This window comes from Solea solea, chromosome 7 (genome assembly GCF_958295425.1).
Source record: "Solea solea chromosome 7, fSolSol10.1, whole genome shotgun sequence".
Lineage (NCBI taxonomy): Eukaryota > Metazoa > Chordata > Actinopteri > Pleuronectiformes > Soleidae > Solea > Solea solea.
This window is the reverse complement of record NC_081140.1, coordinates 26,973,694-27,001,691: the sequence shown is the minus strand read 5'-3', so window position 1 is coordinate 27,001,691 and position 27,998 is coordinate 26,973,694. Positions and strand designations below refer to the sequence as shown.

The window sequence follows — 27,998 nt, the reverse complement described above, 5'->3', positions numbered from 1 at the left end:
AATTGCCATACTTCAGGAACTCTATGGCTGTTCTGAGTCTTATGTAGCTTTACAGGAGGCTTTCTTCTCCCGGAAGCAACATGAGGGCGAAACATTACTGGAATTCTCCCTCGCCTTAATGAGCCTTATGGAAAGGGTAAGGCAGCGTGCACCCATCGCCATGCATAATTCGGAGGTACTGTTACGGGATCAGTTTGTTGAGCAGGTTCTAGATAGCACATTACGACGAGAGCTTAAACAGTTTGTGCGTAGACAGCCCATTGCTACGTTGCTTGACGTCAGGGGGGAGGCAATTAGGTGGGAACGTGAGGGTCAATCAAGTGCCGTTAGAGGCCGCAGTAACTCTGTCCCCTCCATCAGTGGCATTCAATATGGGGTCCAGGGTGCTCACCCAGTTGCTCGTGTTCCTCTGTCTTCAGAGATGGGTGAATTGAAGGAAATGTTGAGGCAGCAGCAAGAACAACTTAATCAGCTAACTCAAACCATTGCTTTAATGCAGCGTCCTCCTCCACACAGCCATTCAGCGCAGCGTGGGCCTGTAATATGTAGACGCTGTCAGCGACCTGGTCATTTTGCTAGGGAATGTGATAGTGTGCGTGTCCTCCCTCGCTCTCAGTTTCCCTCACAAGCTTCCCGGCCCTCACTTAGGCAGCCAGAATCAGCTCCAGCTCCGGAAAACTAATACCCACCAAACTGCAGAGCCACAGTTTGGGTGGGGCCTCTACTGGCTCAAATGCTGTGCAAGGTGAATTGGTGGATGTATCAAAACTGGTTTCGTCTTGTCCCCATTTAGAGGTTGTCATGGGTGGAGTTAAGGTCCCATGTTTAATTGATACTGGTTCTATGGTTTCCACTATTACAGAGAGCTTTTTCTGCCAGCATTTTGAACCATGGGGTACAGAGCGTCTTAAATCATGTAACTGGTTGCAGCTTAGGGCAGCGAATGGATTGGATATTCCTTTCCTGGGTTACTTTGAGTTAACTGTTGAATTGTGCGGTAAGTTAATTTCAGAGTGTGGCGTCTTGGTAGTGAAAGACCCTCCCGGCAGTGCGTCCCTTCAGGTCCCTGGTGTGATGGGAATGAATGTGATTCGGAAATGTTACCAGGAACTTTTCGTGCAGCATGGTTCAGCATTGTTTGAGCAGTCTTCTGTCACTCAAGCCTCACAACCCCTCACACAGGCATTACAGAAGTGTCACCAAGTGACCACTCAGCTCCCTCCAGAGCTGACAGGAAGGGTAAAGGTCAGAGGTAAGCGTGCGTGCCGTATTTCAGGTGGTGTAATGAAAGTGGTAGCAGCTACTTGCGCAGAGCATTGTTCGGATACTACGGTGTTGTTTGAACCCCTTGACTCTGGTTTACCTGCTGGCTTGTTGGCTTCTCCATCTTTGGTTAGGGTGGTTGGGGGTACAGCATACATACCTATCGTTAATGTTGGTTCCATCGAGGTATTGTTATACCCCCGCACTGTTGTTGGCACTTTAAAGCCGGTGAATGTCGTTAGCTTACCTGCAGGAGTCACTGAGGTTCCATCCACCGTTGCCACTGTAGCATCCCAGACGGCCCAACCTACAATGCAGGATCAGATTGAGGGTCTGGATCTGTCTTCCTTGTCTTTAGAAGACCAGGGTCAGGTGAGGCTCCTCCTGAGGAAATATACATCTGTTTTCTCTGCTCATGACAGTGATTTAGGTTGTACCAATCTAATATCCCATGACATTCCTCTTGTTGATGAGGCCCCTGTTAAACAACGGTATAGACGTGTCCCTCCTTCTGATTATGAAGCAGTAAAAGAGCACATAAATCAGCTTCTCGCTACGCAGGTGATTAGAGAAAGTAGCAGCCCCTATGCCTCCCCCATTGTGCTGGTTAAGAAAAAGGATGGAAGTCTACGTATGTGTGTTGACTACCGGCAGCTTAATAGCAAGACCAGGAAAGATGCGTTTCCGTTGCCACGTATCGAGGAGTCATTGGATGCGTTGACAGGTGCACGCTGGTTCTCCACCATGGACCTGACCAGTGGGTACAACCAGGTCCCAGTCACTGAAAAGGATCGGCCTAAGACTGCATTCTGCACTCCCTTTGGTCTCTTCGAATGGAACCGTCTGCCATTTGGACTCTGTAACGCCCCCAGTACTTTTCAGAGATTAATGCAGAGAATCTTTGGTGATCAACAGAATCAGTCATTGCTTCTTTACCTTGATGACATTGTTGTGTTCTCGTCCACTGTACAGCAGCATCTTCAGCGGCTTGATGCAGTACTGGGTCAACTTCAGCAGGAGGGACTGAAGGCAAAGCTCTCCAAATGCACCTTTTTCCAGAGAGAAGTGCGTTATCTAGGCCATGTAATATCCGCTAATGGTGTCTCAACAGATCCATCTAAGATAGAGGCGGTGGCAAAATGGACGTCTCCCAAAACAGCTTCTGAGCTTCGGTCCTTCCTGGGATTTGCCAGCTATTACCGCCGCTTCGTGGAGGGCTTTGCCAAGTTAGCAGCTCCCCTTCATCGATTGGTAGCAGAGCTGGGAAACACCAGGCCCAAGCGGAGGTCCACATCGAATGCCATCGAGAACTGGACAGAGGAGTGCCGAGGGAGTTTCGAGGCGCTGAAGGCTAAGCTCACTACTGCCCCAGTGCTCGCTTTTGCAGACTTCTCTCTTCCATTCATCCTCGAGGTTGATGCAAGCCATGGTGGATTGGGAGCAGTGCTCTCACAGGAGCAAGAAGGCAAGGTGAGGCCCATAGCCTATGCTAGTCGAGGACTGAGGCCCACCGAGCGAAATATGTCCAACTATAGTTCCATGAAGTTGGAGTTCCTGGCCCTTAAGTGGGCGATGAGTGAGAAATTCAGAGAGTACCTGTTGGGACATCGCTGCATCGTTTACACGGACAATAACCCACTTAGTCATTTGTCCTCTGCAAAGCTCGGTGCTGTAGAGCAGCGCTGGGCAGCCCAACTGGCCTCGTTTGATTTTGAGGTAAAATATCGATCTGGCAGAAGCAACAGAAATGCAGATGCTCTGTCCCGTCAGCACTCACCTGGTCCATCAGATTTCGAAGCCATGCTCCCCGGCACCCCGCTTCCCAAACCTCTCCAGCAAGCCCTGAAAATGAAAAGAACTGTGGTAACGCAAGCAACTGTGACCATTTTGCCTCACCAAACACCTGCAGATGTCCGTGCCCTTCAACGAGCTGACCCTGTTATCCAGGAAGTCCAGAGGTATTGGGAGCAGGGGCGGCGTCCTAACTACGGAGAGCGGCAGCAACTCTCATCACTTGCACTCATTCTGCTGCGTCAATGGAACCGACTCGTAGAGAGGGACGGCATCATGTATCGGCAGATTTTCCGCCCTGACGGCGCAGAGCCAATGTTCCAGCTGCTCCTACCTGCAGCTTTAATCCGGGAGGTGCTAAGCCAGGTCCACCAAGAGCATGGACATCAGGGTGTGGAACGGACCCTTGCGCTCCTACGCTCCAGGTGTTATTGGCCAGGTATGTCCATCGAGGTGGCACAGTGGTGCCAGGCGTGTGAGCGGTGCCAGTTTGCCAAAGACAACCAACTCACTGTACGGAACCCCATGGGACATCTGTTGGCATCCAGGCCAAATGAGATTCTGGCCATTGACTACACCCTGTTGGATCCTGCTCGAAATGGAATGGAAAATGTCTTGGTGATGACAGACATCTTTAGCAAATACACACTCGCCGTCCCCACCCGTGATCAGCATGCCACTACCGTGGCTCAGGTTTTGGTAGTGGAATGGTTTTCCAAGTTTGGAGTCCCAGCCAGGATACACTCCGACCAGGGACGGAACTTCGAGAGTGCCCTCATCCAGCAGCTTTGCAGCCTTTATGGCATTCAGAAGTCTCGTACAACACCATACCACCCAGCCGGCAATGGCCAGTGTGAACGATTTAACCGAACCCTCCACAACCTGCTGCGCACCCTGCCTCCATCCCGTAAAAGAGACTGGACCTCCTGCCTCCCTCAAGTCCTTTACAGCTATAATACCACCCCCCATCAGGCAACCGGTGAGTCCCCCTTCTTTCTAATGTTTGGACAAGAGCCCAGACTCCCCATTGATTTCCTGTTGGGTAGAGTTCCGGACCCTGTGGGTGGAGCTGTTCATGACTGGATTCAGGAGCATCAGACCCGATTGCAGATGGCTTTCGATGGGGCACAGGAACGACTGAAGACTGTTGCAGCGCGTAGAAAGAAGGCCCATGATCAATATGTTCGAGGGGAACCCCTAACGGAAGGTCAGCTGGTTTTACAGCGTGATTTCAGTGCCAGAGGCCGACACAAGATGCAGGACCTATGGGGCCCCACAGTGTACCGTGTCATCAAAGCACCTAAGGAAGGGGGAGCTGTGTATTCCATCGCCCCAAAGGAGGATCAGTCCAAAGTCAAGCACGTTCATCGTACCCTGTTAAAGGCTTTGATTGGAGTGGAGTCCCCTAGTGGTGCTGCTGCCCGGGATTCACCTGCCCTGAGCAGGCTAGTTTCCGATGATGAGTTGTCCTGTGAAAGTGATCTGTTTCTGGTTCCCGAAACTGTGTCTGTTTCAATCTTGCCAGCTACCAGAGCCATAGCAGAACCTCGAACCACCACTCAGCCAGGTCTTCCCATGTCCACTGTCATAGCTCCCGCTCACCCAAGCCCATCCATAGTGACTCCATCCACGAGTTCCTCTGACATCAGCAACATGGCATTACGGAGATCAGCACGATCAACCGCTGGTCAGCATTCCAATGTTTACCGTATCCCAAGGCCGGTGGGGGATTTGGCATCGGGGGCTGCAAACTCTCAGGGTTCTGTATCACATGCTGTCACTGCACTTTTTAGGCCCTGGAGCTAGTTATGGTCTTAGTTCGTCGGGACGACGATACAAAAAGGGGGGGTAGATTGTAGCAGTATGAACGTTGTGTTACTTTCCCCCTCGCTCATTTTCGTTTATTGGTTGCTATGGTAACACTTCCGGTAATCATTGAGGCAGCCGGTACAAAAACGTAGTCCGCTCGCCGGCTCTTCCTCTGCTCCCATTGTCGCCTGTCACTTTTAGTGTGAGGTCACGTCTCCGATCGGTAGGTTCGCACACTTTACTGCGCTAATCGCTTAGTTTAGTTAGTATGCTTAAACTTGGCATTGTGTTATAGGGCGACTGGTTGGGTGCTGCTCCGTGCTGTGTGGGCACGCTGCTGTGGGTTGATCGGCAGTGGTAAGTGTCTCTCTCTCTCTCGCTGGTCGTTGGTTGGTGCTAGTGGATGGCTAACGCTAGTGTGGTCGCAGGTGCATGCTGGCAGCTGCCTGAAGCTCTCTTCCTTTTCCTCTAGTGAGCGTTTGTTACTACAAGAAGGTACGTCTGTATATTGTGAAATATAATCAACTTAATCATAACGTACGTAGCGGTTGTTAATAATGTTCTTTCGATTAGGTGATCTTAACCACCTAACGGCCGCTGCTGCTTTGTAGCCACTGAGTTTTGGTTCGTGTTGGTGGCCGTTGCGGGCTCGTGTGGCGTCATTCGGTGGCCGTCGGAAACGTTACCGCCGACTGCCAGCCCAAGCATACGCCGGGCCAAAGCGATCGTTCGGCCGCAGCCCCGCACGACTGTTTTTACCGGGGATTTTCCCCCTTATACGGAGCGAGTGTGTGTGTGTGTGTGTGTGTGTGTGTGTGGGAGAAAGTGTGCAATATTGTTTTTGGGTATTGTGTCTGGGTTAAATGGGATTTTGTTTATGTAATTTTATTTAGTTAATTTCAAGATTGTGTTTTGTAATTTAAGTAATTTGGTTTTTGTTTTGGTTTTCTTTCATTTTCTTTTTCCTTGTCAGTAGTGAAGTTATGTGATTTATTTAGGCCTGTGACCTGCCCATGTTTAGTTCTGTTTTGCTTTTGTTTTGAATGTATGAATCCCCACTAATTTGTTATTATCCTCCTCCTCTTTCAGTTGCTGTAGGCCGGTGGTGGTGGTGCTGGTGGTCTGGTGGTGGCATCCTCCCGTCTTGTCTTGCTGTGTCCCTGGGAGCGGGTTTTCGTCACTGAGAGTGTCTGCCACGTGTGCTTGGTGATTATTGTGGTGTTTTTCTTTGGTGGATCCCTCCCCTGCCCTAGCCTTCGTCCACTCACTTTGGCCTCAGCCCTGTTAAGGTTCTTTTCCCCCCATTTTTGTTGGTGTGAATGAGTTTTATTGAAGTTTTTAGGATTATTGTTTAATAAAAGAAACATATGTTAACTTGGAACCACGTCTCTTGCCCCCTCAGTAACCCGAACTGTGTGCCTTTATAATATTACTTAGTAATTCCCTGGGTGAAATTCCCGGGGTGGCGTTGTCGAGCTTCTAATAATTTCTTACTTTATCGCCTACCCGCGCCACAATTACACAAAATTTAGGTTTTAAGTTTTTATTTTTATATTTTACCCTGACACGGCAGGTTAAGTTGTCATGTGGAACCTTCATGATTTTCTGTCCCCCATGTTCACTTTTGGGGTGCCCGTGTCTGCCCTCACCTCTCCCCTTATGCTGCTGCATGTTGTGGGAGAGGTACGTGATGTGCGCTTGTGTGATTTCTGTATTGTTTAGCATTGTCATTATGCTACTATAGAGATTATCATGCTAAATTTGACAAGCTGTACATGTTTATTTTATAGAGGGCATGTTTCCCTGTGTTTAACATGCTGATGGGAGTTTTCTTTCACTTGCCTTGTGTCAGGTATGTCGCTCTGTGTTTCATTTTAATTTAATAATTACTCGGGCCTTTCTGCTGCTGCATGTTGTGGGAGAGAGGGCACGTTTCCCTGTGTTTCACATGCTGTTGGGAGTTTTCTTTCACTTGCCTTGTGTCAGAAATAACCGGAGACTACCTCCAAAAGATATTCATCGTATGGCGATGAATAGTTCATAACCGCAAAACTACACCGGTTACAGAGGCAGCCATTTTGGATCACCATATTTAACAATGGACAAATAAACATCTTTACAGTTTATATATGAAAGACTCACAAACACTCACTCTTCAAGGGACGATATACAACATTAATACACACCCAACAAAGCCTGTAACACATGGAAACTGTGTAGACAACAGTTAGCTAAATGCTAACGCTAGCTTAGTAAGGAAGCCCATATAATGCTAGCCACATTTTCACAACCATCCCTTCACTTCCCTGCTCCTTCCACCCCTGCCCACCATCTCCCCCTGCCCCCCACCCCCCTCTCTGTCACTGTGAGGCAGGTGATATGCCTGCTCAAGAGCCAGAACCCCTGGAAGGCGACCAGCCCCGATTCTGTCTCACCGTCGGCCCTGAAACACTGTGCTGACCAGCTGGCACCGGTGTTTACTCACATCTTTAACACCTCACTGGAGCAGTGTCACGTCCCAACATGCTTCAAGGCTGCGACCATCATCCCCATCCCCAAGAAGGCAAAAGTCTCAGTTCTGAATGACTACAGACCCGTTGCCCTGACATCTGTCGCCATGAAGGTGCTCAAGCGCCACGTCCTAGCCCATCTGAAGTCTATTACAGATCCTGCATTGGATCCCCTGCAGTTTGCTTACAGAGCCAACAGATCCATGGAGGATGCGGTTAACATGGCTTTGCATTACGTCTTAGAACATCTCGACACTGCAGCGAATTATGCCAGGATCCTGTTTGTAGACTTCAGCTCGGCCTTCAATACAATCCTCCCCCTCATCCTGGAGTGCCAGCTATCCCTGCTGCAGGTACCAGTCTCCACATGCAAGTGGATCACCGACTTCCTCACCAACAGGTCCAAGCGGGTAAAGCTGGGGTCGTGCATATCCAGCTCCAGGCCCACCAACATGGGTTCTCCACATGGCTGCGTCCTTTCCCCCGCCCTATTTTCACTCTACACCAACAGCTGCACCTCACTTCACCCTTCGGTCAAGCTCCTGAAGTTTGCAGACGACACCACCCTGGTTGGCCTCATCTCCAGGGGGGATGAATCTGCATACAGGAGGGAGATTGAGCGTCTACAGAGTTGGTGCAGCTGTAACAACCTCGAGCTTAACGCTCTGAAGACAGTGGAAATAGTGGTGGCCTTTAGGAGGAATGCAGCTCCGCTCCCTCCCATCATGCTGGGGGATACCCCATTGGCCACTGTGGAGTCCTGCCGCTTCCTCAGACTGACCATCTCCAGCGACCTGAAATGGGGCCAGAACACCATGGCCCTCACGAAAAAGGCCCACTAGCGGCTGTTTTTTCTTAGGCAGGTGAAGAAATTCAGGCTGCCAAGGTCAATATTGACTCAGTTTTACACTGCCATCATAGAATCAATCATCACACAGTCTGTTATCGCATGGTTCCCTGCTGCAGCAGCCAAGGACAAGGCCAAGCTGCAGTGGGTGATCCACTCGGCTGAGAGGGTGATCGGCACCCCCCTGCCCTCCCTAGAGTCCCTCCACAACACCAGGGCTGTGAGGAGGGCAAGAAAATTCATGGCGGACCCGTCACACCCAGGGTTTTCCCTCTTCACAATGCTCCCCTCTGGAAGAAGGGTTCGGCTCCCGAGGACCGTTAAATCTCGGCAATGCCTGAGTTTTTTCCCCACAGCTGCCAGGCTGCTGAATGACTCTTGGATATTTAATCAGGACTGAATACACTGTTGCACTTGCACTTTACTATTATTAATATCATTATTATTATTATTATTATTATTGTTATCTTTTTCAGCACCAATCAACTTCCATGCTTGCACTGTCGTCTTGTCATGTTTTGCCCTGACTTGTTGTTTGTTGTTCCTTTATTAACCACACTCATGACTAGCTGCAAAAAATTCCTATCCTTGATCCTTGATTACCAACTGTCTGCCTGCCTCCATGTACTGCATTTGGGTCCTTCCCTGACTCATTACAACAAAAAACAAAAATAAAACAAACAAATATATATACTTAACAAACAAGGAAGTAGAGACGTTTAGTTTCAAGGTTATTAAAGGATGAAAATGTTCAAGTGTCAAGTGTAGTAAACTTGATTTTTAAATATATTGTGATAAATTGCACATTATCCTTTTGTATATAGAAGAAAATCTTTGCTTTGCCGGTGTGATACTAGTCCAGCAGAGAAGCTGTGACAGTTCTCTGGGGGTTTTTAACCTTCATGTGGGAGGTGTTATGTTTAACAATACACTTGTACATCCAAAACCTGCCTAGGAAGAGCCTTTATTTTCAAAATGGGAAAAGCTTTTATGAATATTTATCAGATAATGGTCTTAATGTTGGTCTAATCACAAAGTTTTATTACAGGCAGGAATAAAAAGTGATCACAAACAATGACGAGAGAGGTCCTGCAGCTGAGGTTGAAATAGGAATAAATATTGTTCATAAATCTGCAAGGATTACATTTTCAGCATGTCAGTGTCCCCGGACATATTTGACAATTTATGTTGTTCTTACCATATGACTTATAATTACATGTTACTATGAAAGCAAGACAATTCAAATTTATTTGTACAGCACATTTTGATTCACAGCTTTGATGATTGTTTCTTATACAAACCACAAAGAACAAAGCTTCTCAGAGCAACAGAAAATTTTTCATCCCTGAGGCCATAAATGAGAGGACTCAAACACCTCGGAAAAAGAATGAACATGATGTAGTTAAAGTACCTGACGTTAATGTAGAGCATCAGGTTAATCTGAAGCACAGCAGCTTCAATTAATGGACACCACAGCTGGAAAAGACAGAGGAGCAGCTGAAAGCCATGAAGAACCACAGTTCTGAGGCCTTTCCATGTTGACTTCCTGTTCTGTCCTGATGCAGCTCTGGCCACCTTCATTATTTTAAAGTATGAGAACATGATAACAATACACATGATCAGGAAGTAAAACTGACTTATTGCAGAGCTAAGATGACCCTGCCAGGTGTGGAGGATGAACTTCTCCACAGAGCACTCACTGCTCTGGGTGTAGTAGCTGTGGCTTGCAGAAACAAAGAAGATGGAGAGGAAAACCACGCAGGGCAGAGCACTGACGCCATGAATGATGAGGATGCAGTGCAGAGCGCTGCTTGTGGAGCACAGCTCTCCATGGCGCAGTGGCATGCAAATGGCCACAAAGCGCTCCAGCGTCATCACTGTCAGAGTCACCGGAGTGACTAAATTGCACAAAGACACAGCTGCATACACAATAAGGCACAATGACATATGTATGCTGAAATGAAAGTAAGCTAAAATGAGCAGAAAGTCACTCAGGATTAAACTCACACAATCAGACATCAGAGTCAGTGCAAAGAAGATGTAGCGCATGGTTGTGTAGAAGAAATCCTTCATGAAAAAGACTGTGATCAGCAAAAAGTTGATGCAAAGGAAAAGTGATATGAAAACCTGAACTATAATGACCCTGTCATTGATCACACGCACTGAAGAGTCATTGGCTGCCATTTACTGTGGTTTTCAGTTAAAGCCAAATGTGCCACAAAGACACACAGTCATTTAGCTCCAACGAAAGATGTAGAATAATGTAAGAGCTCAATAAATGTCATATTTAATCAACTGGTTTAAAGTAATGATGAAAACATGTGCATCATTTTAGTGTCTCAAATACAATAAAGCATAAAGCAAAAGACACAAAAGTCAGTTTACCAAACTGCTGAGCTCTGTGCAGCACAGTGAGCTACAACTGTGTGTGAAGACTTTATAACAGTATAATACATCACAAGTTTACTCACCAGTGTTGTCATCAACAACAAACCTCACAGGTGATGGTAACTATAGATACTGTCTCTGTGAGTTAGAGGAAAGTTTTTTCCCCACTCTGTTTACATCATGTTTGAATCATGAAACTTACAAACACAATTCTTGTTATAGAACATGGTTGCCAAAGTCCTTCAGTCAAGCAGTTGCCTCCTGGTCTGCTGTATGGAGGGTGACTTATCCTCCTCTCAGTCTTTGGAGAGGGCAAGCCTCAATGATGTGCTCCATTGTCTGCTCCTCTCCACAAGCATACAGTGGGCTTGGGCTACTGCCCCATTTGTGAAGGCTGGCCAAGCACGAGTCATGTCCAGTCCTGAATCTATTGAGGGTTGACCACTGTCTCCTTGGGAGTTCTATGCCAGGGACCAGTTGGGTGGGGACACCAGATGTTTATTGGGGACCTCCTTGGACACCCATTCCTTCTCCCAAGCTGATTGCATGGCGAAGTCAGCTGGTGGGGTGTTCTTCCAGGGGTGTCTAGAAGGGAGTCGAGCAGTGGGTGGGTTGAAGATGGATTGTCTGTATGGATTGGTAGATGGGGGGAGTCTTTGACCTTTTGAAGCATCCTTTGGGTAAATGCTGCTCGCCGGATACGTGGTGGTACAAAGTTTGATAGGACAGGGAGCCAGGGGAGTGGGGTTAAACGATTTGTCCAGCAAGCTTGCTGAGTGTTAGGGATCAGCTCATTCAAGATGGAGTCACAAGCATCTAGGATGGAGACCACTTGGCCCTTTGCTCAAAGACAAAGAGGGTCATAAAACTCAGTCTCTAAAGATCTCTTATTCTTCACACATCAGTGGGAAACCCACCTCAGTCGTCATTTTGTCACATGTGACCCCATGTGTCCACCAATATAAAATGCTGTTGTATTAAGCTTACTTACTCATACAACGTGACGTTGTAATGTCTAGATTTAGATTAAAATAATGTTAGTGATGTCCATGCCTCTTAGTTTTCAGCTCTAGATGTGCATGCTTCTAACCTCTCATCTAACCTGGCATCTCAGTTTACAAAAGTGGTTAACAAAGAAACACAGCAGCGATGCGGTCAAGAAGCCATCTTTGATTCCGCCATCTTGTTGTACTTTCTTTGTCAACCGCCATCTTGATTTGTAGTCTACCTCTATCTGACTTGACCATTTGACCTGTACACACACAGACTGTCTCTCTCTTTCACACACACACTGTATATAGTTACATTTAGTAGATATTCTTGTTTCAATCTTTGATGTCTTTTTAATAAATGTTTTCTAAAATATACAGTCTGGTCTGATTAATATTGCACAAGTGTGTATATTTGCCAACCTCTTCCCTGTAGAACTCTCAATCGTTCAATTCAACCAACTATTGATGTAGTATTGTGATTTATCGATTATTAAGTCAATTATTAATCATAATCCAAATTGGTAATTGGCTTAATTCATGAGACTGCTCTTGGAGGTTATGAATGAATGGTTCATTCAGAACCGATTGTTCTCCTCTGTTTGAGAGGAGTGGTGCCCCGATTTGAGTTTTACTCAATTTCTTCATAAGAAATTAATTAATTAATTATTATTATTATCCGCGTTTATTTCCGGGTTGTGTAGAGGATGAGCATGCGCAGTAGTGTTACCCCCCATGATGCCTTTCGGCTATGTGAACGAGCCGTCCGCATTCTCGACTTGCTCGGCGCGTTGAAAAATGTAAAAGAAAACTCCTAATTGCCTTCATTTATTAACATTTCTCGTAAAGTTTTCACATCGTACGGTTCCCTGACCGTAGCGCCATTCCCGAGACGCCATGACCGCGCTTTGCTGTGCTCGTGCACAGCTGTGATGTCACTCTAAGAAATAAGATTTTTCTGGGCTTTTCATGGCCTTTAGGAGGGTTTTTCAAATGTGAAACTCCATGAATTAAAAATATAGAAAATAAAGATCTATCCATGCCTCCTTGGGCCTTTTTCCCAAACAAAAAATAAGTTTTTTTTAATTTATTTTTGCTAGCTTGTAAGCTAAAAATTTGACGGACCATATCACTTGACCGAGACAAGCGGGGTTTTTTTTCAAAATAAAAGCTCTTTCAGACTCTGGTAATCAATAAAAAAAAAATTTTATTCAGCCTTTCTGTGGTCCCGGTACCGTGGCCTGGTGGACCTCTGTTTTAAAGGACGACGAAGACTTGATCTGACTGAGACAGAAAAGTGTGTGTGAAAGACAGAAATGTTGTATGTGGGTTGTAAGAACACCATGTGCTAGTTTAGGGTCCGAGGGTGGTTCAGCTGGGTTTTAACAATTATATATATATTGTTAAAACAATATATACCACTAACTATCCCATTAAAACGTCAAAATGTTCAATTGACTGGAGTTAAAGTGCTTATTGTAGTAGTTATTATGTTTAATAATACACATGTACATCCAAAATCTGGTTTATAAGAGTATTTATTATTATTTATTAACTGGTGTTAACTTTCATGAATATGGATCAGAGAATGTGTCTTAATTTTGGTAAAATCAGAAGATTTTTGTAACAGTGATGAATAAAAAATGATTACAAACAATGTCAAGAGAGAAGTCCTGAGGCTAAGTTTGAAATATGAACAAATATTGTTGCCATATGACAATTCAAACTTATTTGTAAAGTCTATGTTCATTCACAGTGGTAACTCAGTGGGCTTTACAGAAACAAAAAAGAAGCAGACATGTTTTACTGTCAATCACAATTAATTTGATTAGTGTTTCTTATACAATCCACAAAGAACAAATCTTCTCAGGGCAACAGAAAACTTTTCATCCCTAAGGCCATAAATGAGAGGACTCAAACACCTCGGAGAAAGAATAAACATGATGTAGTTGAAGTACCTGACGTTAATGTAGAGCATCAGGTTAATCTGAAGCACAGCAGCTTCAATGAAAGGACACCACAGCTGGAAAAGACAGAGGAACAGCTGAAAGCCATGAAGAACCACAGTTCTGAGGCCTTTCCATGTCGACTTCCTGTTCTGTCCTGATGCAGCTCTGGCCACTTTCATTATTTTAAAGTATGAGAACATGATAACGATACACATGGTCAGGAAGTACAACTGACTTATTGCAGACCTAAGATAACCCTGCAAAGTGTGGAGGATGAAGTTCTCCGCAGAGCATATGACGCTCTGGGTGTAGTAGCTGTGGTTCGCAGAAGCAAAGAAGATGGAGAGGAAAACCACGCAGGGCAGAGCACTGACGCCGTGAATGATGAGGATGCAGTGCAGAGCACTGCGTGTGGAGCACAGCTCTCCATGTCGCAGTGGCATGCAAATGGCCACAAAGCGCTCCAGCGTCATCACTGTCAGAGTCACCGGAGTGACAAAAGTATATAAAGACAAAGCCACATACACAATAAGGCAGAAAGACATTTGAATAGTGAAGTGAAAGTAAGCTAAAAGAAGCAGAACATCACTTAGGATTAAAATCACACAATCAGACATGAGAGTCAGTGCAAAGAAGATGTAGCGCATGGTTGTGTAGAAGAAATCCTTCATGAAAAAGACTGTGATCAGCAAAAAGTTGATGCAAAAGAAAAATGATATGAAAACCTGAACTAGAATGACCCTGTCATTGTTTATGTGCGCTGAAGAGTCATTGGCTGCCATTTACTGTTGTCATTTAGTTCCTAAAGATGGAAAATAATTCAATAAATGTCAGTTTTAATTAACAGGTCAAAACTGATGATGGAAACATGCACATAATTTTAGTTTCTCATGTGTAAATACAATTAATCCAAAGACACAATACTCCGTTCCTGAAAAGTGGTTCAGTTTGTGTTTTCTGCTGAGCTCTGTGCAGCAAAGCTGCGTGTGTGAAGACTTTATAACAGTAACTACAACACATCACAAGTTTACTCACCAGTGTTGTCATCAACATCAAACCTCACAGGTGATGGTAACTATAGTTACTGTCTTTGTGAGTTAGAGGAAAGTTTTTTCCCCACTCACTGTTCACGTTTGGATTATGAAATATACAAGACATTTTCAACAGCAGAGCTTACATTTTGAAAACAATAATAGCCTAATAGGACAGAGGTCTCTCCCTGCACCAGCCTCCTCATGGTGCCAAAATGAATTTACTCTTTTGACTGAAAACAGTCCAACCACATAATGTTAAATAGGGAACACATTTTTACAACTATTTTACACGTCAGCTTGTTCATGAATCGATTCTCTGAACCATAACTGCGACACAAACATAATATCCATAAACCCTTGCATCCCAGACCTCACAGGATACTACACTTCCGTCACCCATTTAACAGAATTGTAGTTATAGTCCATCAATGCTTCTCCACTCATTTCCTGTTCCGGAGTGGTCCCAACCACCAGGTCTACTGGCATTTGCAGCTCATTGGCAAACATCAGTGCTCCAGCAAACGTCCAACATTCAGGAGTCAATCAAGTGCACCACTTGGTTGACTCCTGAATGTTGGATGTTTGCGCCCACCCTTTCAAACAGCCGTCCCACCTGGTACTGATGCAATCTATACAAATTTTTTGTGGAGCAGTGCAGGCATTGCAGTGGTGGACACACAGTTCCATGTTGTGGCAGCATCCTGGCCAATAGAATCATCCCTCAGCTGGTGCAGTGTATTGAGTACCCAGAAATTTCCTGACACCGCCAAACCATGGACCAGCTTTAGTACGTGGCTCTGCAGGCTGTGAGGAACCAGGAGCTGGAGAATATCGCGTTGAGCTCCTGGTGATTTCCAGCGAAGGTACAGATGGCCATCTTGGGCTCCAATGGAGAGCCACATTTGACGGTTGCCCCTTTCTCCTGTCTTCTAGGGGCCCCGTTTTCCTGGGAAACAAGTTGTGTCAGCCCATTCTACACATTCTCACGATCGTACATCTAGGGTGCACAGGTTTTGACATCGGTGTCATTTGGTCAACGCAGGAAGGATCTATGCTTCTTTGACAAGCATTGTTCAGGACTGTCATACAGACTTCTGTTGTAACCAGATTGTAGGTGATGCAAAGTCAACCCACTCATGAGGAAGTTCCTGCTTACTTCTCAATGCACATCTTTAACACAGTCTATACAAATCAGCTGAGTCAGATCCTTCAGCGGCACAGCTCACATGACTATGGAAACAGCCGGAGACATTATTGTATTCCAGACCTGCAGTCTAGTGATAATTTATTGCTCTTACAATATTCTTATACACTAAAAACAAACTATCCTGTTAAATAGTGAAACGTATATTGTTTACAATAACATGATTATGTCATAAAGTGATACTGATCTGATCCAGAGCACACTTATGAACTGCGATGTGTACTTTAAACATGCCATATGACATAGTCATGCCAACACGCGATAAGCACATGCTCTCAAAGATAACAAAGAACAAGACTAAAAAAAATTATACAAAAACCAGGAAGTAGAGACTGTAAGTTTCAAGGTGATTCAGGGGTGAAAGTGGTTGGAGCTAAAGTGCTTATTGCATATTTTGAGGTAAATTGAACATTATCTTTTTCTATCTAGAAGAAAGAGTATATGCCATGCAGGTGGATGCGTTTCTATCTTGGGGGTGGTGGCTATGGGCCTCCCTGCCCTGTACGGCTACTGGGCGCCTTAGGCGCCTGGATGATTTTCGGCCCGTCGCTGGGGACTGGCCGGACATTGGCACGGTCCCCCACCCAGATTCCAATCACACCTAATGACAACCCCTGCACATATACACTGATATGCGCGATCACACACACACACACACACGCACACACACACGCACACTAACACGCTAGGATAAATTAAATTTAACTGATATAACTGTTGTAAGCCCGGACATACTCTCTTGATGTGGTCGTTAACAATTACTATATAAACTGTATCTGAAAGTATGTTCTGTATACGCTAAATAATTTCAACTGTTTAATGTTATTAACCTGTTACTAACACACTAATGTCATCCTAAAGTTGTCTATGTTCTGTCTTATCAGATATGTTCTGTCTACTTTATATAATTTCAATTTAATGGTACTAACCCATGTATTATACTATTGTCCACCTTGCTCTCTCTCTCTCTCCCTCTCGAACTCTTTCTCTCTTCTTTTTTCTCCCTCTCTCTCTCTCTCTCTCTCTCTCTCACTCCCCCTCCCTTCCTCCTCCCCGCTCACTCCCCATCCCCTTGTCAGTCCACTCCCTGTCCCCCTGTCCGGTCCGGCTGCCCGCAACACATAATCATAAAACAAATAAATAAAAATACTGCATTTCCGAGTATCCCAGACTCGTCCTGCACATATCAAATCTGTCCGACACCAAAAGGCATGCAGTCAATCATATTACATGTCCTGGGTACTGGACAGGACAGGTTAAAAAAAAATAAAAAATACACACACATATGTCCAAAACCTGTCTTAAAACAGCATTTATTTTCAAAACAGGCATAACTTTTATGAATTTATCAGAAGTCTTAATGTTCATTAAATCACACAATTTTCACAACAGTGATGAATAAAAAGTGATCACAAACAATGAAAAGAGAAAGGTCCTGCAGCTGAGGTTGAAATATTGTTCATAAATATGCAAGGATTACATTTTCATTGATTTAAAGAAAGTGTCAGTGTCTTTGGACACTTGCCATATGACTTATAATTAGATGTTTCTATGAAGGCAAGACAATTCACATGAATTTGTACAGCACATATTCATTCACAGCGGTAACTCAGCGTGTTTTACAGAACTAAAAAGAGGCAGACGTGTTATTTTCTGTAGTTTTCTACAGGTCAGTCACAATTAATTTGACAATTGTTTCTTATATAAACCACAAAGAACAAAGCTTCTCAGAGCAACAAAAAACTTTTCATCCCTGAGGCCATAAATGAGAGGACTCAAACACCTCGGAGAAAGAATGAACACCATGTAGTTAAAGTACCTGACAACACTGTAGAGCTCCAGGTTAATCTGAAGCACAGCAGCTTCAATGAAAGGACACCACAGCTGGAAAAGACAGAGGAGCAGCTGAAAGCCGTGAAGAACCACAGTTCTGAGGCCTTTCCATGTCGACTTCCTGTTCTGTCCTGATGCAGCTCTGGCCACCTTCATTATTTTAAAGTACGATAACATGATAATGATAACCATGACCAGGAAGTAAAACTGAGTTATTGCAGCCCTTAGATGACTCTGCCAGTTAAGGAGGACAAAGTTATCTATAGAGCACAGAGCGCTCTGGGTGTAGTAGCTGCGGTTCACATACGCAAAGAAGATGGAGAGAAAAACCACATCGGGCAGAGCGCTGATGGCATGAATGATGAGGATGCAGTGCAGAGCGCTGCGTGTGGAGCACAGCTCTCCGTGTCGCAGTGGCATGCAAATGGCCACAAAGCGCTCCAGTGTCATCGCTGTCAAAGTCAGCGGAGTGACAAAAGACCATAAAGATGCAGCCACATACACCATAAGGCACAACAACGTTGGTATGGTGAATTCAAAGTACGTTAAAATGAGCAGAACATCACTCAGCATTAAAAAAACACAATCAGACATGAGAGTCAGTGCAAAGAAGATGTAGCGCATGGTTGTGTAGAAGAAATCCTTCATGAAAAAGACTGTGATCAGCAAAAAGTTGATGCAAAGGAAAAGTGATATGAAAAACTGAACTATAATGAAGTCATCGTTTACGTACACTGAAGAGTCATTGGCTGCCATTTTCTGTAGTTTTCAGTTAAAGCCAAATGTGCATTTTTAAAGGAAGACACGATGCGAGTCATTTGGCTCCAACAACAGATCTAGAATAATTCAAGAGCTCAATAAATGTCAGTTTGAATCAACTGGTTAAAATTGATAATGAAAACATGTGCATCATTTTAGTGTCTCAAACACAAAAAATACAAAGAATTTACCAAACTGTTCCTGAAAAGTGGTTCACGGTCAGTGTTTTCTACTGAGCTCTGTGCAGCACAGTGAGCAACAACTGTGTGTGAAGACTTTATAACAGTAACTACAACACATCACAAGTTTATCCACCAGTGTTGTCGTCAACGACAAATCTCACAGGTGATGGTTACTATTGTTACTGTCTTTGTGAGTTAGAGGACAGTTTTTTTCTCCACTCAGTGTGTACATCACGTTTGGATTACAAACATACAAGACATTTTAAGGTTATTTTCAACAGCATTTAATGCCTGTACACCATGCATTATCCTGTGCAATAATTAATATTTATAAGTATTTATATTCTGTATACACAATATTTACTATATTTTATATCTACCTGCAACGTGTGATATTTCTCTAGCCTTCATTCATTGTATTGTACATAACTTTTTTCTGTACATAATGCACATAGACTGTAGTCCTTTTTTATTTTATTCTATTTTTACCTTTCTTTAATCCCTTGTATTTTTTCCATACTTGGCCCTAATACACCGTAGTAGCTTACAGCTTATATTTTGAACAACACAATAATGGTGTATTTCCACCGGCTCTACTCACCTCGCCACGCCACGGTTTAAGTAGCGTATCCACTAGCATAGTACCTGCTATCAGGTACTATTTTTAGTGCCTGCTCAAGCGAGGTTCCAAAAGCGTGCTGAGTCGGTACAATGCGATGATTGGTCAGACTGCCGGCTAGAGACTGGCCAGAGTGCCATCACAGGAACAGACGTCCCACACACAAATTAAGCCAAACAGCGCCGAACTGTAGATCAGTTAAAACTACTAAGTCAGCTTGTTTATTAATCGATTTTCTGACCCATGTCGGCGACACAAACATAATATCCATAAGTCCTTGCATCCCAGACCTCACAGGACGCTAAACTTTCCTCACCCGTTCATGGAGATTGCAGTTATAGTCCATCGATGGTTCTCCACTCACTTCCTTCTCCGGAGGGGCCCCAACCACCAGTAATGGCAGTCACAGGTCACGCCCAAACATCAGTGCTCCAGTGGTGCACTTGGTTGACTCCTGCATGTTGGATGTTTGCGCCCACCTTTTCAAACGGCGCCCCCACCTGGTACTCATCCCCTCAGGCGGTGCAGGGTCTTGGGTACCCTGAAATGTCCTGACACCACCAAACCGTGGACCAGCTTTAGTATGTGCCTCCACAGGCTCTGAGGACCCAGGAGCTGGAGAATATTGCATTGACTTCCCGGTGATTTCCAGCGAAGGTACAGAAGGCCATCTTGGGCTACAATGGAGGGCCACTAGCAGTACAACGCCTTGGTATCCAGGTCCAGCAAGTATTGCATTTCTGTAATACTTGTTATACGGTAAATCACTCTAAGAATTTTATGCATGGACATGTTGCTTGACTGTTTGTGTGTACGCAAAAATAGCGTTTAGAAGCTTTTTTTATCAGCTTGTATTGCTAACAATGTTGAGCCTGCGATCAGAAAGATTGTGCGCATTAGTTTTTCTCCAGGCTCTTGTAAACTTTCACTGACTCTCTGGAGTAAAACGAATGGAAGTTCGTCGATCTCTCGCCAGCGGCTTTCTTATCGCCTTATTGAGGATCGTCATGCCTGTTAACTTGTGTGTGTTCAAAATAAAACTTTTTACTTGCCACCGTCCTGAATTTGGGTCCAGTCCTGTACGTTACACTGAGGGTTTTTAACCTTCATGTGAGAGGTCATGTTAACTCAATGAGTAACGGAGTCAGTTTATTTAATCATACACACACACATATATCCAAAACCTGGTTTATAACCATTCATCATCAAAACAGGCATAACTTTTATGAATATACATCAGAAGTTGGTCTTAATGTTCGTACACTCACAAGCTTTTCACAACAGTGATGAATAAAAAGTGATCACATACAATGACAATAGAGAGGTCCTACAGCAGAGGTTGGAATAGGAGCAAATATTGTTCATAAATCTGCAAGGATTAGGTTTTCATTGATTTAAAGTGTCAGTGTCTTTGGACACATATATTTGAGCATTTATGTGGTTTTTGCCATATGACTTATAATTAGGTGTTTCTATGAATTGCAAGACAATTCAAATGAATTTGTACAGCACATTTGCACTCACAGCAGTAACTCAGAGTGTTTTACAGAAATACAAAGAGGCAGACTTCAGACTTCAGTTTTCACAGGTCAGTCACAATTAATTTGACAATTGTTTCTTATACAAACCACAAAGAACAAAGCTTCTCAGAGCAACGAAAAACTTTTCATCCCTGAGGCCGTAAATGAGAGGACTCAAACATCTCGGAGAAAGAATGAACATTATGTAGTTAAAGTACCTGACATTAACGTAGAGCACCAGGCTAATCTGAAGCACAGCAGTTTCAATGAAAGGACACCACAGCTGGAAAAGACAGAGGAGCAGCTGAAAGCCATGAAGAACCACAGTTCTGAGGCCTTTCCATGTCGACTTCCTGTTCTGTCCTGATGCAGCTCTGGCCACCTTCATTATTTTAAAGTATGAGAACATGATAATGATAACCATGACCAGGAAGTAAAACTGACTTATTGCAGACCTAATGTGACCCTGCCAGGTGTGGAGGATGAACTTCTCCACAGAGCACTCACCGCTCTGGGTGTAGTAGCTGCGGTTCACAGAAGCAAAGAAGATGGAGAGAACAACCACGCAGGGCAAAGAGCTGATGCCATGAATGATGAGGATGCAGTGCAGAGCGCTGCGTGTGGAGCACAGCTCTCTGTGTCGCAGTGGCATGCAAATGGCCACGAAGCGCTCCAGCGTCATCACTGTCAGAGTCACCGGAGTGACAAAAGTGTGTACAGACGAAGCCACATACACAATAAGGCACAATGACATATGTATGCTGAAATGAAAGTATATTAAAATGAGCAGAACATCAGTCAGGATTAAAAACACACAATCAGACATGAGAGTCAGTGCAAAGAAGATGTAGCGCATGGTTGTGTAGAAGAAATCCTTCATGAAAAAGACTGTGATCAGCAAAAAGTTGATGCAAAGGAAAAGTGATATGAAAACCTGAACTATAATGACCCTGTCATTGATCACGCGCACTGAAGAGTCATTGGCTGCCATTTACTGTGGTTTTCAGTTAAAGCCAAACATGCATTCTTGTTTTTCTTTTAAAGATTCATTTCGCACAGTCATTGTTTTCTGCTGAGCTCTGTGCAGCACAGTGAGCAACAACTGTGTGTGAAGACTTTATAACAGTAACTACAACACATCACAAGTTTACTCACCAGTGTTGTCATCAACGGCAAAACTCACAGGTGATGGTAACTATAGTTACTGTCTTTGTGAGTTAGAGGAAAGTTTTTCTAAAAACTCCAACTTAAAGATACACTATATGTAAAATATATACAACTGCAGTTTTTCAATTTTTCAAACTTTTACTGCAAACACAATTCAGACCATTGTAGAACATGGTTGCCAAAGTTCTGTAACACAGAAACACAGAGCTGAACTTAAAGTGGGCCGGTATTGATTGGGACACAGTACCTGCACTTCTTAATTTTAATATTGAATTCCAGTGTTAATGGAACACAGCATTATATCAGGAAGTGAGTCAGCTCTACAGAGTCAGCCATATTTTTGCAACAGCCCACAAAAGATAAACTAAACGTTTTCAGCTTTTTAAAACCAACTGAAGTTGAAATAGTTTCTCCACTCATAATTGTGGCTCATTTTTACACACCGTACCTTACCCATAGAAAACTATGCGTGGACTCATTGTTTCTCCACATTACAATGCAAGATTGGCAATAAAAACATCAACAACAAAAACCCCAAACTAAGCTCACACACAAACTGAAGCATCATGCTAAGGTTCCTCTAAGGTAGTGTTAGCTTATTGATAGCACTAACACTAGCTTAGCAAGAACGTTAGCATGATGCTAGCAACATTTTCAGTAGCTACACCTAAAACCAAGGCTGAACACATTTTGTGCGTTTAAAATCTAAAATCCGGCCTTTATGCAGGAACACCCCATACAGCAAGTATATATATGTATATATATATACTCTGAACACGCACTTACCCATAATCCAACTGGGTGAGAGAACACACCCCTGAGTGCCTGTCACATAGAGCGGCTGTCCAAGGACCAACTCCACAGGTAAGGCATCCAGGTCCTCTTTGCTGAGCGCAACTCAAGCATCGCTCAAAGCAAACGATACACCCAGTTAGCATCTGAGAGTGCAACACACAACAACGCCTTAAGCAACTGGTGGAAATGTTCACACAGGCCGTTAGCCTGAGGATGGTACGCGGTAGTACGGTAAACCAGAGACCTTGTCAGTGCTGACCACAGTTCCAAAACAAACTGAGAGCCTCTGTCAGAAGTGATGTCCGATAGGGTACCGAAAAGTGCGACCCAAGAAAGAAACACACGTGGCACCTCCGTGGGTGTCGTGGGGGACAGAGGAACCGCCTCTGGCCACCTGGTGGTCCGATCCACCATTGTGAGCAGGTGCGTAAAATCCTGGGAGGGAGGCAGAGGTCCCACCAGGTCATCATGCACATGGTCAAAACACCTAGCCGGAATCGAAAACAGCTCGAGGGGTGCCCTAGTGTGATGGTGAACTTTAGCGCACTGACATGCCAAGCATGCGGCCGCCCACTCCTTGACCTCTTTGCAAATGCCCCCAGCCTCACTGACGCCCGGACTCATGGATGAGAGACCGAGAAAGTCCGCCACTGCTTGCCTTGCACCTTAGAAGGCAAAGAAACCGCACCCTGCGACAAATATAGTATAGTATAGTACTGAACTTATAGTGTTATGTTTATGCAGTTATAATTTAAAGTAAAAGTGAAAGTAGTGGGAAAAATGGTGCGTTCCAGATGTAGTTGGCTGTTGGAAGTTCTGACTTTAGGGGCGTTCCTATTGAAAGAAGTCAGTTTTCCAACTCGGAAAATAGGAGCAACCTCACAAACCCCAACATGAAATTCCAAAGTTGGCTGCCAGCACTACTGTTACTATTTACTTAAGTAAATCACTCTAAGATTTTTATGCGTGGACATGTTGCTTCACTGTTTGTGTGCACGCAAAATACCGTGTAGAATGTTGAGCCTGTGATCGGAAAGCCAGATTCCATCCATTAGTTTTCCTCCAGGCTCTTGTAAACTTTCAGTGACTCTCTGGAGTAAAACAAATTAAGTTAATTAGGAAGTTGAATATGGCAGGATAATGGAATAATGTCATCTTCGGCTGTTTCAAAATTCTTCACAGGTGATGGTAACTATAGTTACTGTCTTTGTGAGTTAGTGGAAAGACATTTTAAGGTTATTTTCAATAGCAGATAATGCCTGTACACCAGTGCATTATCCTGTGCAGTAATTAATATATAAGCATATATTCTTTATACACAATATTCACTATATTTTATTTACCAGCAACGTGTGATATTTCTCTAGCCTTTATTCATTGTATTTTTTGTATATAACTTTTTTCTGTACATAATGCACATAGACTGTAGTCCTTTTTTTATTTTATTCTATTTTTACCTTTCTTTAATCCCTTGCTTGTATTGTGTTGTCTAATTTTGCTGTCTGCACACATCAGTTTTAAATGTTTTTTGCTGCTGTAACAAGTGAATTTCCCCTTTGAGGGATGAATACATTTTTATCTTATCTTAGTATGACGGCGTAAAAAAAATAAATAAAAATGGATCTGGGGGAGGGGGGTAATATTTTGAGAAAAAGTTGTAGATTCATGAGAGGCAAATCTCCCAGAAAATAAAGTCGTAGATTTATGAGATTAAAAGTATGTGTCCATGTGGCATTCCCTGCTTACTGGACGTTGTATGTAGTGTGTTGAGGTTGCTTGACAAAAACAAAACACTATTTTTCCGACTTTTTTTTCTCACAAATGCGCTACTTTTTTTCTCGTAGATTTGCCAATTTAAATCTCCTTAATCTGCAACTTTATTTTCTCGTAGATTTGCCATTGACCTGACCCCAAAGGGTTCCCCAGATCCGGTCCAGTGGTCGGAGTCATGTCAGCTGGCATTTGAGAGGGTAAAGCGAGCCCTCTGTGGGGAGCCACTTTTAGGGTGCCGTTTTGTCCCAGAATGTGGAGGGGTCGACCACCCCGTACTCTACATTAGCTGAAAGCTGGCTGAGCAGGAGGTGAACTACAGTACGGTGGGTGGTCGGTGCCCTCCACTACTACCTCCTGGGGTGCTCATTCACCCTCTCGTCGGACCATGCCCGCTCCAATGGCTCCACCGTATGAAAGATGCCAACGCATGGCGGTGGCTGACTTTCTCTCCCGCTCCGCAGAGGGGGGGTGGGGGGGAGTGGTTTGGCTTGCGGCCGGCGGGATCCCAGCCTAAGTCGGGCGGTGGGGGTATGTGGCAGTGGGGTGCTGGAGGAGAGAGAGGAGTGGCTCAGCTGGTGATCAGACAGCTGGACAGAATCAGGTAATCAGTCAGCTATATAAGCATCCGTGTAACCTGGTTCTGGACTCTTGCAGTAGGCTGTGTCCAGAGAGAGGACCAGAGCAGAGACAGGGCAGCAGGGACGCACATAATTGGACCCTTGTGTTGGACTTTGTTTTGTGTAAAGCCACGTTTTGCCTGTGCCCTGAATAAACCAACAACTTTCCCACGTGAACGCTGACTCTTCCTTCCTTTTTGAACAAGCCATGAGCGATGAAGCTCACAGTGCACTATAAATATGCCACATGAAATAGTCATGACAACATAAGACAAGCACATACAACAATAACAAAGAACAAGAACAAAACCAAAAAATACATGAACATGACAAACCAGGAAGTAGAGACTCTAAGTTTCAAAGTGATTCAGGAGTGAAAGTGGCTGATGTTAAAGTGCTTATTGCAGAACACTTGATTTTTTTTAAATATTTTGAGAAAAATTGCACATTATCTTTTTGTGTGTAGACGAAAGAGTCTGTGCCGTGCTCGTGTGATACTAGTAGAGCTTCAACTAACGATTATTTTAATAATCGATTAATCGATAAATCGTTTGGTGTTCAGAAAACCTTAAAAAAAAATGTTGATCGTGTTCGTCATTCCTGGAAATGATGATGTTCTCAAATGTCTTGTTTTGTCCACAAACCAAAATTATTGACTTTTTTTTGGTTTCTTTGTTAACCAGAGCAAAGAAATGAAGAAGATATGCACATTTAAGAAGCTTAAACAATCGGAAATCTTGTTTTAATCATTAAAAAAAAGCTTCAAACCGATTATTCGATTATCAAAATAGTTGTCAATTAATTTAGTAATCGATTAATAATCGATTCATCGAATAATCGTTTCAGCTCTAGATACTAGTCCAGCAGAGAAGCTGTGACAGTTCTCTGAGGGTTTTTAACCTTCATGTGAGAGGACACACTAACTCAGTGAGTAATGGAGTCAGTTTATTTAATAATACACACACATATGTCCAAAACCTGTCTTAAAACAGCATTTATTTTCAAAACAGGCATAACTTTTATGAATATATCAGAAGTCTTAATGTTCATTAAATCACACAATTTTCACAACAGTGATGAATAAAAAGTGATCACAAACAATGAAAAGAGAAAGGTCCTGCAGTTGAGGTTGAAATATTGTTCATAAATATGCAAGGATTACATTTTCATTGATTTAAAGAAAGTGTCAGTGTCTTTGGACACTTGCCATATGACTTATAATTAGATGTTTCTATGAAGGCAAGACAATTCACATGAATTTGTACAGCACATATTCATTCACAGCGGTAACTCAGCGTGTTTTACAGGACTAAAAAGAGGCAGACGTGTTATTTTCTGTAGTTTTCTACAGGTCAGTCACAATTAATTTGACAATTGTTTCTTATATAAACCACAAAGAACAAAGCTTCTCAGAGCAACAAAAAACTTTTCATCCCTGAGGCCGTAAATGACAGGACTCAAACACCTCGGAGAAAGAATGAACACCATGTAGTTAAAGTACCTGACAACACCGTAGAGCTCCAGGTTAATCTGAAGCAAAGCAGCTTCAATGAAAGGACACCACAGCTGGAAAACACAGAGGAACAGCTGAAAGCCATGAAGAACCACAGTTCTGAGGCCTTTCCATGTCGACTTCCTGTTCTGTCCTGATGCAGCTCTGGCCACCTTCATTATTTTAAAGTATGAGAACGTGATTACGATAAACATGATCAGGAAGTAAAACTGAGTTATTGCAGACGTAATGTGACTCTGCCAGGTGTGGAGGATGAAGATCTCCAAAGAGCACACACCGCTCTGGGTGTAGTAGCTGCGGTTCGCAGACGCAAAGAAGATGGAGAGAAAAACCACATCGGGCAGAGCGCTGATGGCATGAATGATGAGGATGCAGTGCAGAGCGCTGCGTGTGGAGCACAGCTCTCCGTGTCGCAGTGGCATGCAAATGGCCACAAAGCGCTCCAGCGTCATCGCTGTCAGAGTCATCGCAGTGACATAAGTGTATACAGATACAGCGAAATACAAAATAAGGCACAATGACGTTGGTATGGTGTATGCAAAGTACGTTAAAATGAGCATAACATCACTCAGCATTAAAATCACACAATCAGACATGAGAGTCAGTGCAAAGAAGATGTAGCGCATGGTTGTGTAGAAGAAATCCTTCATGAAAAAGACTGTGATCAGCAAAAAGTTGATGCAAAGGAAAAGTGATATGAAAAACTGAACTATAATGAAGTCATCGTTTACGTACACTGAAGAGTCATTGGCTGCCATTTTCTGTAGTTTTCAGTTAAAGCCAAATGTGCATTTTTAAAGGAAGACACGATGCGAGTCATTTGGCTCCAACAACAGATCTAGAATAATTCAAGAGCTCAATAAATGTCAGTTTGAATCAACTGGTTAAAATTGATAATGAAAACATGTGCATCATTTTAGTGTCTCAAATACAAAAAATACAAAGAATTTACCAAACTGTTCCTGAAAAGTGGTTCACGGTCAGTGTTTTCTACTGAGCTCTGTGCAGCACAGTGAGCAACAACTGTGTGTGAAGACTTTATAACAGTAACTACAACACATCACAAGTTTATCCACCAGTGTTGTCGTCAACGACAAATCTCACAGGTGATGGTTACTATTGTTACTGTCTATTTGAGTTAGAGGACAGTTTTTTTCTCCACTCAGTGTGTACATCACGTTTGGATTACAAACATACAAGACATTTTAAGGTTATTTTCAACAGCATTTAATGCCTGTACACCATGCATTATCCTGTGCAATAATTAATATTTATAAGTATTTATATTCTGTATACACAATATTTACTATATTTTATATCTACCTGCAACGTGTGATATTTCTCTAGCCTTCATTCATTGTATTGTACATAACTTTTTTCTGTACATAATGCACATAGACTGTAGTCCTTTTTTATTTTATTCTATTTTTACCTTT

The 27,998-nt window shown here is 43.6% G+C and overlaps 5 protein-coding genes and 1 long non-coding RNA gene across 7 annotated transcripts; 1 reads left to right on the top strand and 5 right to left on the bottom strand.

The window, feature by feature from the left end:
• Positions 1–5,192: 5,192 nt before the first annotated feature.
• LOC131462238 (uncharacterized) lies at positions 5,193–6,244 on the top strand. Of its 2 annotated transcripts, none has more exons than XR_009240861.1 (2): positions 5,193–5,220; positions 5,953–6,244. It is a non-coding gene; the product is annotated as an uncharacterized LOC131462238 (long non-coding RNA). The 2 variants fall into 2 exon arrangements; XR_009240862.1 differs by lacking the exon at positions 5,193–5,220 and adding an exon at positions 5,336–5,358.
• Positions 6,245–9,310: 3,066 nt separating this feature from the next.
• Positions 9,311–10,404, bottom strand: LOC131462286 (odorant receptor 131-2-like). The gene has a single exon (XM_058633343.1). It carries the CDS (start codon positions 10,402–10,404, stop codon positions 9,490–9,492), a length of 915 nt encoding a protein of 304 aa, XP_058489326.1. The 3' UTR covers positions 9,311–9,489.
• A 3,021-nt stretch (positions 10,405–13,425) lies between these two features.
• LOC131462285 (odorant receptor 131-2-like) lies at positions 13,426–14,328 on the bottom strand. The gene has a single exon (XM_058633342.1). It carries the CDS (start codon positions 14,326–14,328, stop codon positions 13,426–13,428), a length of 903 nt encoding a protein of 300 aa, XP_058489325.1.
• A 2,786-nt stretch (positions 14,329–17,114) lies between these two features.
• LOC131462925 (odorant receptor 131-2-like) lies at positions 17,115–18,599 on the bottom strand. The gene has a single exon (XM_058634500.1). The coding sequence runs from the start codon at positions 18,371–18,373 to the stop codon at positions 17,465–17,467; it is 909 nt and encodes a 302-aa protein (XP_058490483.1). The 5' UTR covers positions 18,374–18,599; the 3' UTR covers positions 17,115–17,464.
• A 2,177-nt stretch (positions 18,600–20,776) lies between these two features.
• LOC131462284 (odorant receptor 131-2-like) lies at positions 20,777–21,688 on the bottom strand. The gene has a single exon (XM_058633341.1). It carries the CDS (start codon positions 21,686–21,688, stop codon positions 20,777–20,779), a length of 912 nt encoding a protein of 303 aa, XP_058489324.1.
• A 4,525-nt stretch (positions 21,689–26,213) lies between these two features.
• LOC131462948 (odorant receptor 131-2-like) lies at positions 26,214–27,550 on the bottom strand. Its single transcript, XM_058634531.1, has one exon. The coding sequence runs from the start codon at positions 27,318–27,320 to the stop codon at positions 26,412–26,414; it is 909 nt and encodes a 302-aa protein (XP_058490514.1). The 5' UTR covers positions 27,321–27,550; the 3' UTR covers positions 26,214–26,411.
• Positions 27,551–27,998: the final 448 nt, after the last annotated feature.